Source organism: Chrysochloris asiatica, unplaced genomic scaffold (assembly GCF_000296735.1).
Source record: "Chrysochloris asiatica unplaced genomic scaffold, ChrAsi1.0 scaffold00007, whole genome shotgun sequence".
Classification (NCBI taxonomy): Eukaryota; Metazoa; Chordata; class Mammalia; order Afrosoricida; family Chrysochloridae; genus Chrysochloris; species Chrysochloris asiatica.
The window spans coordinates 31,191,972-31,209,362 of NW_006408525.1; the positions used below are offsets into that span (position 1 = coordinate 31,191,972).

At 43.7% G+C, this 17,391-nt stretch overlaps 1 protein-coding gene and 1 pseudogene across 1 annotated transcript in view; both read right to left on the reverse strand.

Annotated features, from left to right (window-relative positions):
• Window positions 1-16,176, reverse strand: part of PLEKHM1 (pleckstrin homology domain containing, family M (with RUN domain) member 1) — a 58,852-nt gene extending 42,676 nt beyond the window's left edge. The window contains exons 1-3 of the mRNA XM_006833720.1: window positions 16,129-16,176; window positions 15,544-15,791; window positions 12,010-12,636 (exon numbers count right to left, since the gene is read on the reverse strand). Coding sequence (XP_006833783.1) covers window positions 12,010-12,636; window positions 15,544-15,791; window positions 16,129-16,176 — 923 coding nt within the window. The remainder of the gene's footprint in view (window positions 1-12,009; window positions 12,637-15,543; window positions 15,792-16,128) is intronic.
• Window positions 16,177-16,206: 30 nt separating this feature from the next.
• Window positions 16,207-17,391, reverse strand: part of LOC102825528 — a 40,186-nt pseudogene continuing 39,001 nt past the window's right edge.

Below are 17,391 nucleotides of genomic sequence, written 5' to 3' on the forward strand. Positions count from 1 at the left end.
TTTAATCTTGCTTATATTTCACAAAAATTTACTCAAGTTACATGCTAAATGAATCCTGCCCATTAACTAACAATGACAACATATTCCTGAATGGAATTATAACCACAGTCACTTTTGCTTTACTAAGCGCCATCAAGTCAGTTCTGACTCAAAGCGACTCTGTATAGGGTTTCCCAGGAACAGCTGGTGGGTTTGAAAAGCCAACCCTGAAGTTAGCAGTCCATTGCTTATCCCATAGTACCACACCAGGAATCTGAACATAGTCACAGAAGTTAGGATTTAAACATTATTTGGGGGACAAAATTCAACCTATACCACCACTCGATGTCCATTAATGATGAATGGGTAGACAAAGTGGTATATCCATACAATGGAATAGTATTCAGTCATGACACCTGGTACAACAAGGATGAACCTTGACAGCATTATGCCAAGTGAAAAAAGCCAATAGCAGAAAACCACATATTTATATGAAATGTCCAGATTAGGGTACATCCATGGAACCAACCCAATGGCACAACAACAACAACAATGCCTAACAGGTATGTGGTTTCTTTTTAGGATGATGAAAATGTTCTTAAATTAGAAAGCAATGATGATAATACAACCTTGTGAATATGCTAAAAGCTACTGAACTGTCACTTCATTGGATGAATTTTATTGTATGTGAATTACAGCTTGTAGTGCAGTGAACTGAGGTCATATGGACCTTTTAGCCACTGTCTTTGCAACTCCCACCAAATGGTTGGGATTTCGAAAAGCAACTGATGAGTTTGAATTTCCAACCTTGCAGTTAGCAGTCCAGTGCTTATCTTACAGCACCACACCTGGATGCCATATGACTAGGTGGTGTTGTTAAGTGCTGTTGAGTCAGTTCTGACCCATAGCGAACCTGTACAGGGTTTTCCAAGGAGCAGCTGGTGAGCTTGAACTGCCGACCTTGTATTTCAAATCGACTTTGCAGTCCAGCACATTAACCCACAGCACCACACCAGGACTCCAAATGACTGGGTTGTTGTTGTTAAGTACCATCGAATCAGTTCTGATCCATAGCGACCAGGTATAGGGTTTCCAAGGAGCAGCTGGTGAGCCTGAATCACACACCTTGCTGTTTAAACCAACTTTCCAATCCAGCACATTAATCCACAGCGCCACACCAGGACTCCAAAATGACTGGGTAGGGAAATGAAAATGAGAGGTGTCGTGGCCCACAAAGGAGACTGGATAGCTTGATTAATAATATAAATAAGGTATGTGGCAACCTTGGGGTGGGACCATGCAAATAAGGTATATGGCATCGTAGAGTGTGGGCTCCTCAGTTTTACCATCCTGTTAGGCTTAAAATGAGCCATCCCAGAGGCGGAAGGGCAGATCTTGCTACCATCCAGAAAGAGGAGTCAAGAGTGGAGAGCATCCTTAGAGCACAAGATTCCTGCACTGAGCCGCCTCGATCCAGGAGACAGAGAGCTGTGGCACTGAAGTCAGTGAGAGATGCGAGAGGTAGACGCAAAGAAGCAGAGGCAGTAGACCTCGCCTAAGACAGAGCGGTGGGTGTCCTGGTCCATGGACCAAGAAAGCTGAGAGCTTTGAGATAGGCTCTTGGTGGAGCAAGGTGCCTTTAGGTATTTCTACGGAGAATTAGGTTGGTGTGGCATTGTAGGATTAGCATTGGACTATGAACAACAAGGTTGGCAGTTCAAACCCACCAGCTGTTCCTGAGACATGCTATACAGGGTCGTTATGAATCAGAACTGACTAGACGACACTTAATAAGGTTTGCTTACCCACAGAGCTAAGAGCTGAGTGCCTTCGGGCCAAGGAATACTGGCAGAGTGGGGGGGTCCTTGGGCATTTATAAAAGACCCTGCCTTGCCAAAGCTGGGCAGAGGTCAAGGGGCCATGGGACCTGAGCCTGAGAATACAAATAACTATCCTGAGTCATTTCTGATCCTGAATTTTAACCTGTTACTTCCATAATAGATCCCATTATAATGAGTATTTTCTGTGTGGTCAGTACAACAAACTATTGAGCCCAGCAGAGAAGCAGAGAGTGTTATCGGAGGGATGGTTGGTTTTAGAGTTATTAAAAAAAAAAAAGTTGGAGGGTGGAGGCATGTGTGACCTCCACTTTATAGGCATCAGCCTTGGACAGCTGGTGCTGAAGATCTTGATTTTCTCTGCTCCTTGTGAAGTTAGAGGAGATCGGACACCAGGCACATGCTACTCTTAGCTCAATAAAAAAAAAAAGAAAAGGTAACCAATCTTAGAAGGGCATAAAAGTGCTTGTGGAAAGCTTACAAGGTGAGTGGAGGGCGGGGAAAGGCAGGTGACTCTGACTTTAAGGTCCCCTCTAAAAAGATACCAACCCAAGAAAGCAGCCTGCAGGGAAGGAGCAACACTGAGGTCTGGAAGCAGGAGTACTTTCCACAGACAAAGGGAAAAAGAACATTTACCATCACCTGTACATGTCCAGAGGAGTCTTGGTGGTGCAGTGGGTAAGGACTGGGCTGCTAACTGCAGGGTTGTTGGTTCAAATCCATCCGCAGGCTCAAGAGAAAGATTCCGTAAAGATTTATAGCCTTAGAAACTCTATGGGCAGTTCTAACTCTGTCTTGTAGGTCACTATGAGTCAGAAATGACTGGCTAGCCATGGGTGGGTGGTATGGTATATGTTGAAACCACAGTGACAGAATGGGGCCACCTTCTTAAATGAATGAGGAAGGCAAAGTTCTGATCAATGCCCCCTTATGAGGCCCCAGCTCATCACTGCTGTATGTCCCATGACAGGTTCCTAAAGTCCGCAGACCTTAATTCCCTCAACGCTAAACCAAGGTACAATACTCACCTTTTGAAACTGTGACAAAGGTGAAATGAGGTAACAGAGGTAAAGCACTTAATAGAGTGTCTGGCACATAGTAAATGCTTGCTAAATGTTACTTACAACAGAGCCATTGTGGGTGTCTTTATTATCATGGTAAGAGACTACTTAGCTTCCAAGGACACAAACATAAAATTCAAAAATACAAGCTGAATTCCAAAAATCTTCTAACTAACATTATTATAAATCCTAATCTATAGGAAAGATTTTAATGATAAAGTAACGTGACTGTTAGAAGAGAGTAATTTAATGCCTAATGAAACAGTTAAGAAACTTGTGTGATAAAACAACTAGTGCTTCACCAAATCAAACAAGGTCAAGGAGAAATCAAGTTCACAATGAGGAATAATGGCGTCAGAAGAAGCAGCACTCGTGTTCAGGACCCAATGGAAACGCTAAGAGAGATGTGTGCATCACGCGGACAGAAGGGCCAGAGATGAGATTTTGATGGGAAAAAGAATTTCAAGAAGATGTAACAAAGAAATGACTAAGGGAAACTGCTATGATCCTTCCACTTCTCTGCCTGAGGGCAAGGTTTTTAAACATTTTCTATTACATAAGTTGAAAATTTTGCATTTTAATTTCGACAACAATCTTTAAAAGAGTACATATAATAGAGATGTAGGTGTGTATATGTTTATATAGCAAGGACCCCTGGTGGCTAGGCAGGCACTGCTCTGCTAGCTGTAAGACTAGTGGTGCAAATCCACCAGCTGCTGTGCAGGGAGAAAGATGAGTCTGTCTGCTCCCATAAAGACTGACAACCTCAGAAACATACAAGGTGATGATGAGTCAGAAGCAACTCAGTTTGGCGTGGCTGGTTTATGTATATGTATGTGTATGTCTGAGAGTGAGTCAAAAATTATCCACACTCTGGTACATTAAAACACCTATCCATGTTCATGGCTGATTCCAACATGGAGCATATCCATGAAATGATTCTGTCAAATAGATGAGTGACAGTGGATTATGTGGCAAATCATTTGAAAATCAGCCTTGCCTCTACCTGCGAAATAATCCACAACAGACTTGGGTTTCAAAAAGTTTGTGTGAGATGGGCACTGAGGCACCTCACAGAAGAGCAGAAACAGAAGGGTTTGGACATCTGCAAACAAAAGTTAGACTGATACTAAAAGGAAGGTCAAAGTTTCTTTAAAAAAATCGTTACTGGTGACAAGACATGGATTCATCATTACACACCTGAGAGTAAACAGCAGATTATGGAACGAAAACATCCTCAATTGATGACCAAGAAAAAGTTCAGAAGTCAGCCATCAGCTGGAAAACTTATGCTTATAGGTTTCTGGGATTCTCAAGGGCCAGTATTGGACTATTATCAGGCAAAAGGTTCAACAATCAATAGTACTCATTATAGTGAAATGCTCACTGAAGAACCGAAGCCTAAACTTTGGATTAAGCACAGAGGACTGCTATCCAAGGGTGTTGTGATCTTGCATGCCAACATATGCCCACACACCTCTGCCCACACTGTGGACACTCTGCAAAAACTTCATTTTGAGGTGTTAAAGCATCCTCCCTATAGACCTGATCTTGCTCCATCGAATTTCACCTGTTTGGTCCCCTTCAAGGATGAAGATTCACCTCTGATGAAGAAGTGAAGTACATTTATGGCTCACAGGTCAGTGTAAAATATTTTTTAGTTAGTGAGGGAATACAAAAGCTTGTGAACAGATGGACAAAGTGTATTGAAAAGGAGATAAGGTAAAAAATGATGTATTTGTCTTTTCTAAAAGTTGATTAAAATAACTTCTACAGCCAGAGTGTGGATAATTTTTGACTCACCCTTGTGTGTGTGTGTGTGTGGGGGGGTATATATAAATATATACCCCCCCCACACACACACACACACATATATATACACACAGAGAGACAGATATACACATGCAGAAAGCATGGCCTGAACAGTCTGGATGTCCGCTTTATAGATTAGTCCTGCCAAGTGACTCTGAGCCTGCAGTTTTCCTGAACCCTGTGTCTCCACGTTGATGTCACATGGACGGTGCTGGAAGTCCAGAGCACAGAGAAGAGCACAGAGGTGGGCAGCAGATGCTAAGAGTCATTTTCCCCAAGAGAAGGCCTCATGACAATGACATCCAACAAAAATGACCAGCCAAAGTTTTTGCAACACTTTACACAGGGATAAGGGGTGGGAACTGATGTCACAAGGTATTCAGAAATAATTGACAACAATGCCACCCACTGACCACTCACCATGGGTCTGGACTGTTCTAAGCAGTTTATCCATGTGAATTCATTTAATCTTCTCAGAAGGAGCTCTGGTGGTACCATGGTTAAAAGCACATGACTGTTAACCAAAAGGTTGGCAACTCGCATTTCCTTTGAGGTAAGAATTCTTATCCCCACCTTACAGATGAAAATATCATAGTCAAAAATATTGAATAAGGAGTTCCAGCAAGATGGCAAACTAGGCAGACACACTACAAGGACCCTCTACAACAAAGATACGAGACAAAATTCAATAGACACAGATGAAAATTCTGGTACCCTAAACTTCAGAAGAAAGGTCAGAGAGGTGGCTGGAGTGCTTGCTTGGAGGAGAGGCTGCAGGGATGGTGAGAAAGGGAGACTACCCGGTGAATGGTTGGCCAGACGCAATTCAATCATCGTGTGAGAACTCTGGCAGCAGACAAAGGTCTGTCAGAGCAGATTCGTTCAGAAGACTGAAAAGGTGCTATCTCTTCTTTTCCCCCATGTTCCCATGGTGACCCAAAGTGTGGGTAGCTCTCACCTCCATTCACCCTAGCACAGACCTTGCTCTCCAGGTTGGGAGCCATGTCAGAGTGAGGTGGGGGCGATTGTACCACTTTGGTGCCTGGATTCAGGTGGGCTAGACTCCAGACCTACATAACCTACAAAGCCATCAGACTAGCATTTAACCAATCACCCTGTCCCCAGCTTCCCTGTGGTCCTAATAGTCACTGAAACCAGCCCCATCAAGGGCCCCGACGAACCACTTCTGGATTGAGTGCCCTGAACACAGGTAACACCAAGGCCAATAGAAACTGCACCTAGGACCAGGAACTCTGCTGTCACATCCTTTCCACAGCCACCTTGTGAGTCCCTTTAATTGCAGGAGCCCCCCAGTGATTTCTCCTCTCCAGGTCCAACAACTGCACTGTGTAATTTTACAAATATGACAATCCCACAATGCCCCAGAGACAACAAACAATTTTAGCTCACACAAAGCAACAAGAGAGAATGGTTCAAACAAATGACCAAGATGCAGAGCCAAAAGATGTTTCTGAAGAAGAAAAAGATTCTGAAGAAGAAATGGTAATGGAACTAACTGAAAAACAGTTCCAAGCAATGACAGTTAGGTACCTTTGAGGGATCTGTAGAAAGATTGAGGAAAGCAAGGAGAACACAATAGAAACTTCAGAAAATTCTGGAAAACATTACAAGATTAAGCACATAAAATAACTGCAAATTTTGAAACAATACAAAACCTGTGATCAGCAATCTAGGAGACTAGTACTAAGACCTCAGGAATGGACAATACATTGAAAGGGGAAGGAAGTCGATGTAAAACAATGGAAGCCCGAATTAGTGAGCTTGCAGATAAATCACTCAATACTAGAATGCTAAAAGAACAATCAGAAAAAAGAATGAAAAAAATAAAAAGAAAGCCTAAGCGTTACGTGGGACACCATAAAGAGAAACAACTTGCGGGTGATGGGAATTCCAGAACAGGAAGAGACAAGTACATAGAAAACTGTCAAAGAGTTACTGGAAGAAAACTTCCATAACATCATGAAAGATGAGAAGATAAGCATATAAGAAGCTGAAGGAACTCCAAACAGGATAGATCACAAAAGAACATGACAAAGACATATCATAAGTTTTCCAAAATCAAAGACAAGGAAGGAATTCAGAGAGCGGCCTGGGAAAAACAGTTAGTTACAAAGGAGAGCCAATAAGACTAAGATTGGATTGCTCAGCAGAAATCAGGCAGACAAGAAGGCAATGGAATGACATGTATAAAACTCTGAAAGAAAAAGACGGCCAAGCAACGATCCTATACCCAGCAAAGTTGTCCCTCAAATATTACGACCAGGCCAACTTTACAAAAAGTGCTAACGGCTGTTCTATGAACTGAGAATCAACAACAGCTGACACCAACCTGAGATTCCCATACATGACAATACCACTAAGAACTCAATCCACATATAGAAGGATTTAAAGTGAAACAAACCTAGAAAACAGAAAATAGGGAACCAGAGTTACCAATGTACAGTGAAGTAAACTAGAAAGCAGAAAGAGGGAATAGTACAGATACAGAAGTTCCAAATGGCAAAGAAGTCAAGTAGATTTCTAGATAAAACCAACTGTTTAAAGCAAAGAAAAAAAAAATTAATAAATTACAGGATAACCTCAAAGAAATATAATACACCTGCACATCAAAATTTAAATAGAGGAAAATCAGATTCAGTAAACATTAACACAACAGAAATGAAAATGACAAGAAAAGCCACAGGCAAATTGAACTCAGCACAGAAAATGAAGTGAAACAAAGACTCCAGCAGCACCACAAAAAACACACACAGAAAAATGACAATCAATTCATATGTATTGATAATTACACTGAATCTAAATAGATTAAATGTTCTAGTCAAGAGACATAAGAGTAGAATGGATAAGAAAACAGATCCTTCAATAAGCTGTCTACAAGAGACAGCCTAAATGCCCATCAACAGAAGAATGGCTAAACAAACTTTGGTATATACACACAATGGAATACTATGAAACATTGAAAAATAATGATGAATCTGTAAAACACCTTACAACATGGTTGAACCTGGAGGACACTATGCTGAGATTAGTCAATCATAAAAGGACAAACAGTGTATGAGACTAATGTTGTAAAAAGCTTAAAAAAGGTTTTCTTGATAAAAGAAATAATCTATGTTGTTTATGTGGGGTGGGGGGAGGGAAAATTATTCACCGGCTAGAGGGTAGACTCATGTTAACATGGGTGACAAGGAAGGCAGTATACAACAAGAGGGAGGTTAGCAGAGGAAAGATGAAGGCAGCGGGAGTCATGGGGAGGAATGCAATAGTTAAAGTGAACAGAGGTAAATACTGTTAGCTGTTGGTACATGGAGGGGATTGCAACCATGTAATGAAGCAAGTATGTGATTCGTTTAATGTAAAGCTAATGATAAACCTTCACTCAATTTACAATAAAAAGTTAAAGAGAAGAAAAAATGGAGTGAAAAACTGATAAGTGGAAGTCTCAGGCAATCTGGCTCCTGGGTCCAGGCTCTTAACCTCTACTCTGTGCCTGTGATAATAACAATCCACACCTGTGGTGTTTATGCTAACTTTTCCCAAGAGAGTGTGGTCTTTGTTCTCAGCTCCTAGGGGATAATCTCTAAAACCTTGAGTTTTCCCCATTAATCAATGTCTTTGATGCAGGCTCCAGACCCTATCGACCTAACAGGTTATGCTAGCAAGTTGACTCTTGGATGGGGGCTGTCCAGGCCAGAAAAGACCACCTCATGGTCAACCTCAGGTGAGAGGAACTAGAGTTTCAATTATACAATGAGACCCCCCATAAAAGCTCTGGACAAGGAAACTCCATGGGCTTCCGGACTGGTGAAAGACACAATACATGTGGGAGGGTAGCCTGTCCCTTTTTGGGACATGGGCGCTCTGCATTGGGAACCCTTCCTGACCAAAGCTTCTGGGTCTCTTAATTTGCATCTTTTCTCCTAAAATAAAACTAATATCATAACTATAGCACTTTCTGTGAATTTTATGAATCATTCAAGTAAATTATTGAACCCAAAGGAATAGCGGGAGCCAGCAGGTCAGAAGTGTGGGGGACTGGAAGCCCCTGAGTTTATGGTTAGTATCTTGAGGAGCTAGAGAGAATGCCTGAAGTTGTAGCTAGCAGGTCAGAAGCGAGGGTGGCACAAGGCTTAGGCTAACTTGACAGTCTTGAGGACTGTGTCCTTTATGTGAGATCGGACCTAGCACAGAACAGAAGTGACAAGAGAATTGAACTGGAACTGAGTTGGTGGCAGAAATGTGATATTTTAATTTTTTCCTCATGAAACTCGAAGAAACTTCTAGGAATTGTCACTCCTCATTCATCTATTCACAAGGCAAGCTACAATTTGCTTTTGGCAAAAACCAACTCCTTATATTAAATTAGTAATATTTATTTTTAATATTATGTGTTTTTTAATTTATATTTACTCTGCAGATGATTTGATTTTTAAAAAATTTATTGTAAACTGAATGAAGGGTAGATGTTTTGATTTTATTAACTGTTTGATTAAGCTGTTTTGTCTAATTTGAAGCTAATAAGTATTTTGGTAATATAATTACAATAAGAAGTCAGTGAGAATCTTGTACCCTTAAAACATACATTAACAGAAATACAGCCTCGGGCTCAGATTCACTTCTTGTCTCAACTCCTGTGGGCACTCAGAGACTAGCTCCAGGGCCAGCTCTAAGAAGGATGGTGCTGGAGGTGTCTGTGCTTGTCTGGGTGTTTAGTGGTAGTCAGTTCCTCATACCACTGTGCAGTGTTCATGTCTGACTCCAGACCCTTCTCCCCTGAGTTCCTCCACAGGATCCAGAATAACACTTCCCACTCAGGGTGGATGGTCACTGATTCAATAACCTTAAGCTGGAATTTTCCAGTCATAAGACTCATGAAAGATAAAGGCGAGGCACATGATCAAGAAGAGCTGGCTGGTTTGTGCGAGGAGGTATACATATGCGAAGAGCTAAGACAGGTGAGAAGGAATAAGTCATGTCATGAGACCAGACGTCTGTGGAGAAGAGACGCTCCTCTGCAAGGTTTCCGATCAAAAACCCCATTCCCATGTGCCAGTGCTTAAAAGTCCTGCATGGAGCCTATCAGACATTCTCATGTATGCAACTAAAGGGGAATTGATTTGATTCTCAAACAGCCCTGTGAGGGCATTTCCATTTTACTGATGAAGAGACAGAACCTCACAAAGAGTCTGTAATTTGTTTGATATTACCAGACGTGTACATGGTGGGATACGGCTTGAAGGCTCCAAGTCCAATCCAGCATTATTCTCACACCAGAGGGGACCACTGTAGGGACCTGAATCAAGGTGGAAGCAGGAGGAGAGGAGAAAACCCCCAAACCACACCCACTGCCATCAAGATTTCGATTCATAGCTACGTTAAAGGGCAGAGGAGAACTACCTCACAGAGTTTCCAAGGCTGTAAATCTTTACAGAAGCAGACTGCCACAGCTTTCTCATGCAGACTGGCTGGCAGATTCAAACTGCTGATCTTTGGGTTAGCAGTCAAGTGTGTAACTACTGTGCCACCAGGGCACCTAGGAATGGACAAGAAGATTCTAAGCAGAGGCTGATGGAACAGGGATCCAACTGAAGGAGGCGCTTACTTCAGTTAATAAGGTTACCATTTTTCACCTATTAGATGAGAAAATAACCCAAAGTTTGGCGATCCCTTCTGTTGGCAAGGCTAAGGGAACAGAGACACATTCCTAATGGAACGTAAATAACTAACATCTATAAAAATTAGTTTCAGCTTTGGAGTCCTGGTACGGCTCCATAGGATAAGCACTTAACAACAGCAAACTGCTAAAAGTAACATTTCTGAGCAAAGGATAAAACAATTTGGAATTTTCATGTTGTTGTTATTAAGTGTCACCAAGTCAGTTCTGATTCATAGTGACCCTGTATAGGGCTTCCAAGGATAGGATAGTGGACTTGAACCACCGACCTTGCAGTTAGTAATCCAATGTTTTTTCTACAGAGCCACACCAGGACTCCCATACATAAACTACAATCCCTACATATGTAGTTATTCACAGGAACACTGACACCACAAAAGACTAGAGGGACAGATTAAATAAACCAAAGGACTTTTGTACACTGGAACAATGTTGTTATTAAGTGTCATCGAGTCAATTACAACTCTTAGCAACCCTGTATAGGGTTTCCAAGGAGCAGCTGGTGGGTTTGAACCACCAACCTTGTGGTTAGCAGTCCAGAGCTTATCCAACAATGCCACTCCAGGACTCTACAATGGAACAACAGAAAATAGAAACAGACAACACAACAAAAAAACAACAACAAAAGGAAATTCTGTTAGAAAAAGACCTTTTCCTAAACAAGGCATAGGACAGTGTATATATGCTACCTTTTATAGAAGAGAGTAGGGTAGTGGAAACTAAGAAAGAAATTTAAACAAAGTATTCATATTTATTGTAGATGTATTTAGAAATCTGAGAGCAATATGAATGAAATGAAAAGTTATGGCCATGGGGTGGGAGGAAGGAAGAACAGGTGATGACAGACAGGCATGGGAAAGACTTTTCACTGTGTGAGTTATAGATTTTCTCCCACCATAACTCATTACCACGAGGTAATTCTGACTCAGAGCAACCCTATAGGATAGATCAGAGCTGCCCCAGAGGAGTGCCAAGACCGTCATCTTTACAGAAACAGATGCCACAGCTTTCTGCCGCAGAGCAGCTGGTGAGGTCAAACTGCCCACCTTCTGATTGGCAGATAAGCACATACCACTGCACTACCAGGGCTCCTCTTTCTCACCATAAAGATGGAGTTCTCATTCAAAAAATGAATTTTTAAAAAGACTGTAAGTGGAAGGTTCAGGCACATGCTGGCTTGTCCCCTGGTGTCTGCCCCTTCCTCCACAGGCACTCAGCTGTCTCCTGTCACTACCTCACACCCAGCCGATGCATCCTGCTTCACTGCATTTTCTGGAAGTTGTAGAGTATCAACTTGAACTGTTAAGTTTCTTCCCCTCTAGATGAAAATGTCCTACATTCAAGTATTTCACAGTGAAACTCCGAGAGCCAAAATAACTTGCCACTGGACATCGGGGGTAGAGCTGGACCTTGAATTAGCTCTGGGTCCTAAGTCCACTCTACCCACTGCCCCCAGGTGCCTTCCAGTTACAGCTCCTAGCTCTGCCAGTTCCTCAAAAGGGATGATATCTCCTTTATCCTTCTTAGCACCCCAACAGAGTTCCATGAGCAGTGACAATGACAGATGTCATGTGACGGTAAGAGGGACGGAAGGAGAGGGAGAGAGGAAAAGAGAGGGACTCACTCTTGCAGAGACCGGTCAGAATCCTCAGCATTTGTTGTCTCCAGGTCTGAGTCATAGGACATGGGCTCTTCAGAACGGTCTGGACTCTTACTGCTATTGTCCTGGAGGAGACAGCTATCAGAGTTCAGGCTGCAGGACAGCTGGGATGAACTGGCCGTGTCCAGGCTGAGGGAGGAGGCAGTGAGCTTCCTGTTCCGCCGGATCTTATGGCCTGAGTGCTGGACCTCGATGTCCTCTGAGCCTGAGGAATGGGATATTGAATCCAGAGACTCCTTCCGCTGGAGTTCTGCACCAGAGGTAGTAAGAGGGTCGAGCTCAGAGAGTGGGCAAAGCCCAGAGAGGGCCAATGGGGTGAGTGTCCACTCATTTAAGATGGCAGACTTGTAGGAGAGCTCGAAGGACAGAGATGTGAGTCCCTGCAGGAAGCTAAGGAGAAACTCGCCCTCCTCGGCATCTCGCAGCAGCGCTGTGGGCTGATAGTACTCGCATAGCCAGGCCCGCTCCTGGAGGAGCAATTTCAGGTAGCATTCCATCAGTCCATCATTGAGGGCCAGTCGAAGCCATGCTCGGCAGCGGCCCACATCCGTGTTGACAAAGACCAGGTGTTCCAATTCTGAGATTATGTGTCTGGGAAGGGGGAAAACAGACTTGTTTCAGAGAACTACAAATCACTGAGATGTCTCTTCAGTCACTAGTTATTAAGAACCAATCATAGTGGTTACAAATATACATTGTTGTTGTTAAGTGCCATCGAGTCAGTTCCAACTCATAGCGTTCCTATATAGAGTTTCCAAGGAGCGGCTGGTGAGTTTGAATCACCGACCTTGTGGTTCAAACCGACCTTGAGGTCCAGTGCATTATCCCAGTGCCAAATGTACTGCAAGCATACATGTTGTTGTTGTTAAGTGTCATCGAGTTGATTCCGACCCACAGCGGCCCTGTATAGGGTTTCTGAAGAGCTGCTGGTAAGCTTGAACTGCCAACCCTGCAGTTTAAATGGCTTTGCAGTGGGGCGCATTAACCCACAGCTCCATACCAGGATTCCTAAGCATGATAAATTCCTGGATGAGGGTGTTTTCAGGGGAATTTAGAAATATCTAAATTATAACCCCCAAGTTTTTGAGGTTGGTGTCATGAAGGATAATTGCTTTGTTTATTACAACTACCCCTGATACCCCTGGCTTTTATCTGTTCAGTAAGACACACCGGCTGAGCATCTAAGGGCAAACTCCTTGGAGCTGTGAAGAAACAAAGACAAGACGTGGTTTCTGCTCTTAGCAAGTAATTCCCTTTTGAGGGTGACTCAAGCCCTATTTTTAGTATCATTTCAGGGTAAGAGTGAGTAAAAGGCAGCCATGAAGGGTTTCAAGAACAGACAACAGTGGAAGGAGAACCTTGTAAGCACAAGGATAGAGAAGCAAGAGACTTGTAAGAAGAACGGGGAGCACTCCAATTACAAGTGAAGGGGATTCGATTGCAAAAAGAGGTAGCAGAGGGTCTTGAGTATCAAGTTGATCAGGTGAAGTGGGGCGAAGGTTCCCACAAGAGGCTATGCATCAGAATCACCTGGAGAACTTGATCGTGGCACAGCTACCAAGACCTCAACCCCACCCCGGTAACCCAGACTCCAGCAGGCTGGCAGCAGCCCTTGGATGGCATTTAGGAACCTATGGGCTACAGGTTTTGTACAGGAAAGTGACTTGGCTGTAAATATGCAGATTTCAGAAGGGATTTTTCTGAATACAAAGACAAGACCCCAAGTCTACCAAACTCAGTTCCTGAATCCCTCAATTTGAGGCAAATGCCCCTCCTCTGAGCTACCCTAGTCCCCCTGTGCATGTCTCCCTCATGGGCTGACCACACTCTACTGGACACAGTAAATGTTGACCTGCTGATGAAGTAATGAAAGACAGAATGAGATAAGGGGACAATGAGAAACCACTGTCAGCCAGCAGAGGTAAGAAACTGACCCATGGCAGTGGGGGTAGGCATGGAAAGGAAGATCCGAGGCTGACAAGGCAACTTGGGCCTAAAAGTGGCATTTAATAGCCCTTAGAGGCCCAATGCCAGATACTTGCTCAAAGGGAGTTAGAGGGTCAGAAAGCAAACTGTCTCACAGATGAATATTCAGAAGTTCTACCTGGATTCTACTCCTTAAAAACTCCCATCCCTAGTTACGAAGACAGTAGTCCCCCCTTTTCCATGGGGAATAAATTCTAAGACCCTCAGTGGATACCTAAAACCATGGATAGTATTGAACCTACTATACCCTGTTTCTTCCTCCACATACATACTTATGATAAAAGCTTAATTTACAAACTAGGCACAGTAAGAGATTAACAATAATAAATAATAATAAAATAGGACCATTATCAAGTAAAATGAGGGTTCCTTAAACACAAGCACTACCATCCTGTGACAGTCAATCTGACGAGTGAGAAGGCAACGGAGTGACTAACAGGCAGGTAGTGGCTACAGTGTGAACTGCCCAGACACAGGTGATTCACATCTGAAGTGGAACAGTGGGGGGTTTCATCGTGCTACTCAGAGGGGTACATAATTTAAAACTTAGGAATTGTTTATTTCTGAAATTTTCCATTTACTATTTTCAGACCATGGTTGGCTGTGGATATTTTAAAAAGAAAACTGCAGAAAAGGGGGACTACTATAACATTCAGAGACTCCTGCTGTGGCGCTGTAGGGTCAGCACTGGACTGCTAACCACAAGGGCAGCGGGTCATATCTACCAGTGCTCCTTGTAAATCCTACACAGAGCTGCTATGAGTTGGAACTGACTTGATGGCACTTAGCACCAACAACTATAGCAGTTAGCACAAAGATGTTCACACATTCTAAGGCAAGGCTGGAAATTTTATTTTATAAAGGGCCAGATAGTAAATACAAGGGGAATTTTAAAAATCTGTGGGAACACAGAAAAGACAATGGAATTTTTCTAAAAACTTTTGGGAGCACCTCTCATATTTGAGGTTTGAAGTCACTGTGTGGCACTACAGGATAAACACTGGACCACAAGGTCAAACCCACCAGCCGCTCCTTGGAAACCCTATTCAGGGTTGCTATGAATCAGAACCAACTTGATGGCACTTAACAACAACAACAACAAGCCATACAACCTCTGAAGCAATAAATCTGCCTTGGTCAGGAAAAAACAGTCACAGATAATGGGTGTAACTGTGTCCCAATAAAACGTGTCATATAAAAATAGGTAGTGGCCCAGGTAGCTTGGCAGCCCTCACCTAAAGAACAGTTCTCACGTTTTTCACATTATGACTAACGTACCTGAAGTCAACAGAAGAGGCTATTCCTGCTAGAGGAAACTAGCCCTGGGGCTGAGGGGCTCAGAATCAAATGGCACCCTGGTTGGGAAATTTGGCCTAGGAGGAAGCCTCCAATTCTCTCTACACTGAAACACAGAGAGGCCCTATAAGCTTTCCTCACAGTTGAAGAGGAACAGTTAAATGTCCCACACTCAGAAGCTCCTCCCCAAGCAAAGGCTCTCCAGGCTGAGCTCACTTGTGGGTAACGGCTTTCAGGAGGGGCCAGAAGACAGGCTGAGGCAGGGGCTTCTGGTGGGTACGTTTCTTCCTCTTTCCTCCGGCCTCAGCTCGGACGTGTTTGGCCTGCAGGCCATGGATAAACACGGCCTCCAGGGCACTGCACATGGTGTTGGCATCTCCATCTTCGCTGGTGACCACTGTGTCTGAGGACACGTACTGTTTCTGCAACGCCTTCACTGATCCCACCAACTTCTTCTTGATGACCTAAAGAGTGCCAAACATTACAAAGGCCCTTAAAGAAACATTCCAGGGGAGTAACTCTTTGCCTATTGGCAAATATAGCTGCAAACACACAGGTAATCTATCTTAAATGGATTTTTTTGGGGGGAGGGGGAATTTAAGAGGGGTGGTAAAATCCTATTTTATTACCAATAAGATGAAAGAGAAAGACAGGATATCTCTTCTTAGAGCCTGCCTCTGCTCTGTTCTCAACCCAAGGCCTCTTGGGATACAGCCCATTCATTTGGAAGTAAGCAGAGCTGATGAAACGGTGGTCTCTCCTTCCTCCCCAACCTCCTCCCCATCCTCCCTCACCACCTACCGGGATGGCAGCCCGGGGGTCCAGTCCATTCTCCCCCACTGAGAGCATCTCCACTCGTGCAGCAACTCCCACGGACAGTCACATGACACCTGCAGAGAAAGACGGGCAGATGAGCAAGCTCCCCTTCCCAAAGTCCCCTCTCCGCAGAGGCAGGTCAAAGGATCTTACTCAAACGACAGCAGCAAGGCCTTCTGAATACAAGACCAGACACCAGAGTGGATTCTACGGAAGTTATAAACAGGAAGGAAAAATGTCAGAGGGCTCAAACCTCTGGAGGAGGCCCATGTGCCGTTCAGGCGGATCTACTCCTAAGAGTGGGTGCTAGAAGGGCTCTTGATATGAAACACTGGCAAAATGCCAGCATCCATGGGATTTGTGGTGGAAGGGGAGTGGCAGAGAGTGGCAGGCTGAGTTAATTACAAAGATGAGGGCTCAAGAGGGGTGCTGCAGCTGAACATGCCAAGGATGCATCGGGATCAGGAAGCAAAAGCTCAGAATTCATTCAGGGCCTGAGTTCTGAAACCACCCCTCTAACAAGTGCTTCCCCCCACACCCCCTCCGCTGCCACCCTGACTCCTGCTCCAGTCTTGTGCCTATCAGCTCAGCCTTGAAAAGCATAACTGAAATTGCTTCAAAAGGGGAGGGCTCTCCTGCTGACTTCTGTTTTTCCCTCAGGCTATGAAGGTCAGGATTTGGCAGCACAGAAATTTGGCTAAATGGGGCCAACAAGGGTTCTAAACTGCTTTGCCTCAAACCAGCCGGGCATGCTTAGGCAAGGTATCAAGCCCCTCTGATGGAGATATAAACGTGTGTTGTTCTACGGGGAAAATGACCCCTAATTTCAATATATTTTATATAGACCCCTTTTTAAGTCTTAACGGGACAAGGACAAATCATCTGAATGAGAGAGCGCTCATCAGCATGAGGCCAAAAAATGTCCAAAGGATTCACAGCCACATGGCCAATTACATGAAGATGAAAACAAAAGAAACTCATCAAAAAATCATGATTGGTGGCAGACAGACTGGACTGTGGAAGGGGGCAAAAGGGCCCAGAACTGGAATGTGTATACTATTACAGATTAGAAAAGTTGACAGGATTGGCTCCCGGACCCTTTGACCACCTTAGCTTATTTATGACTCAGGTCCATGTGGCCCTGGTACCCTAATTTTCATTAACGGTATGCCCAAACAAATCCCTGAGGATGAGACTGCCCTTCCCTGGACAGGCTAGGGGAGCTGTAGTAATCCACTTTCAACAAAA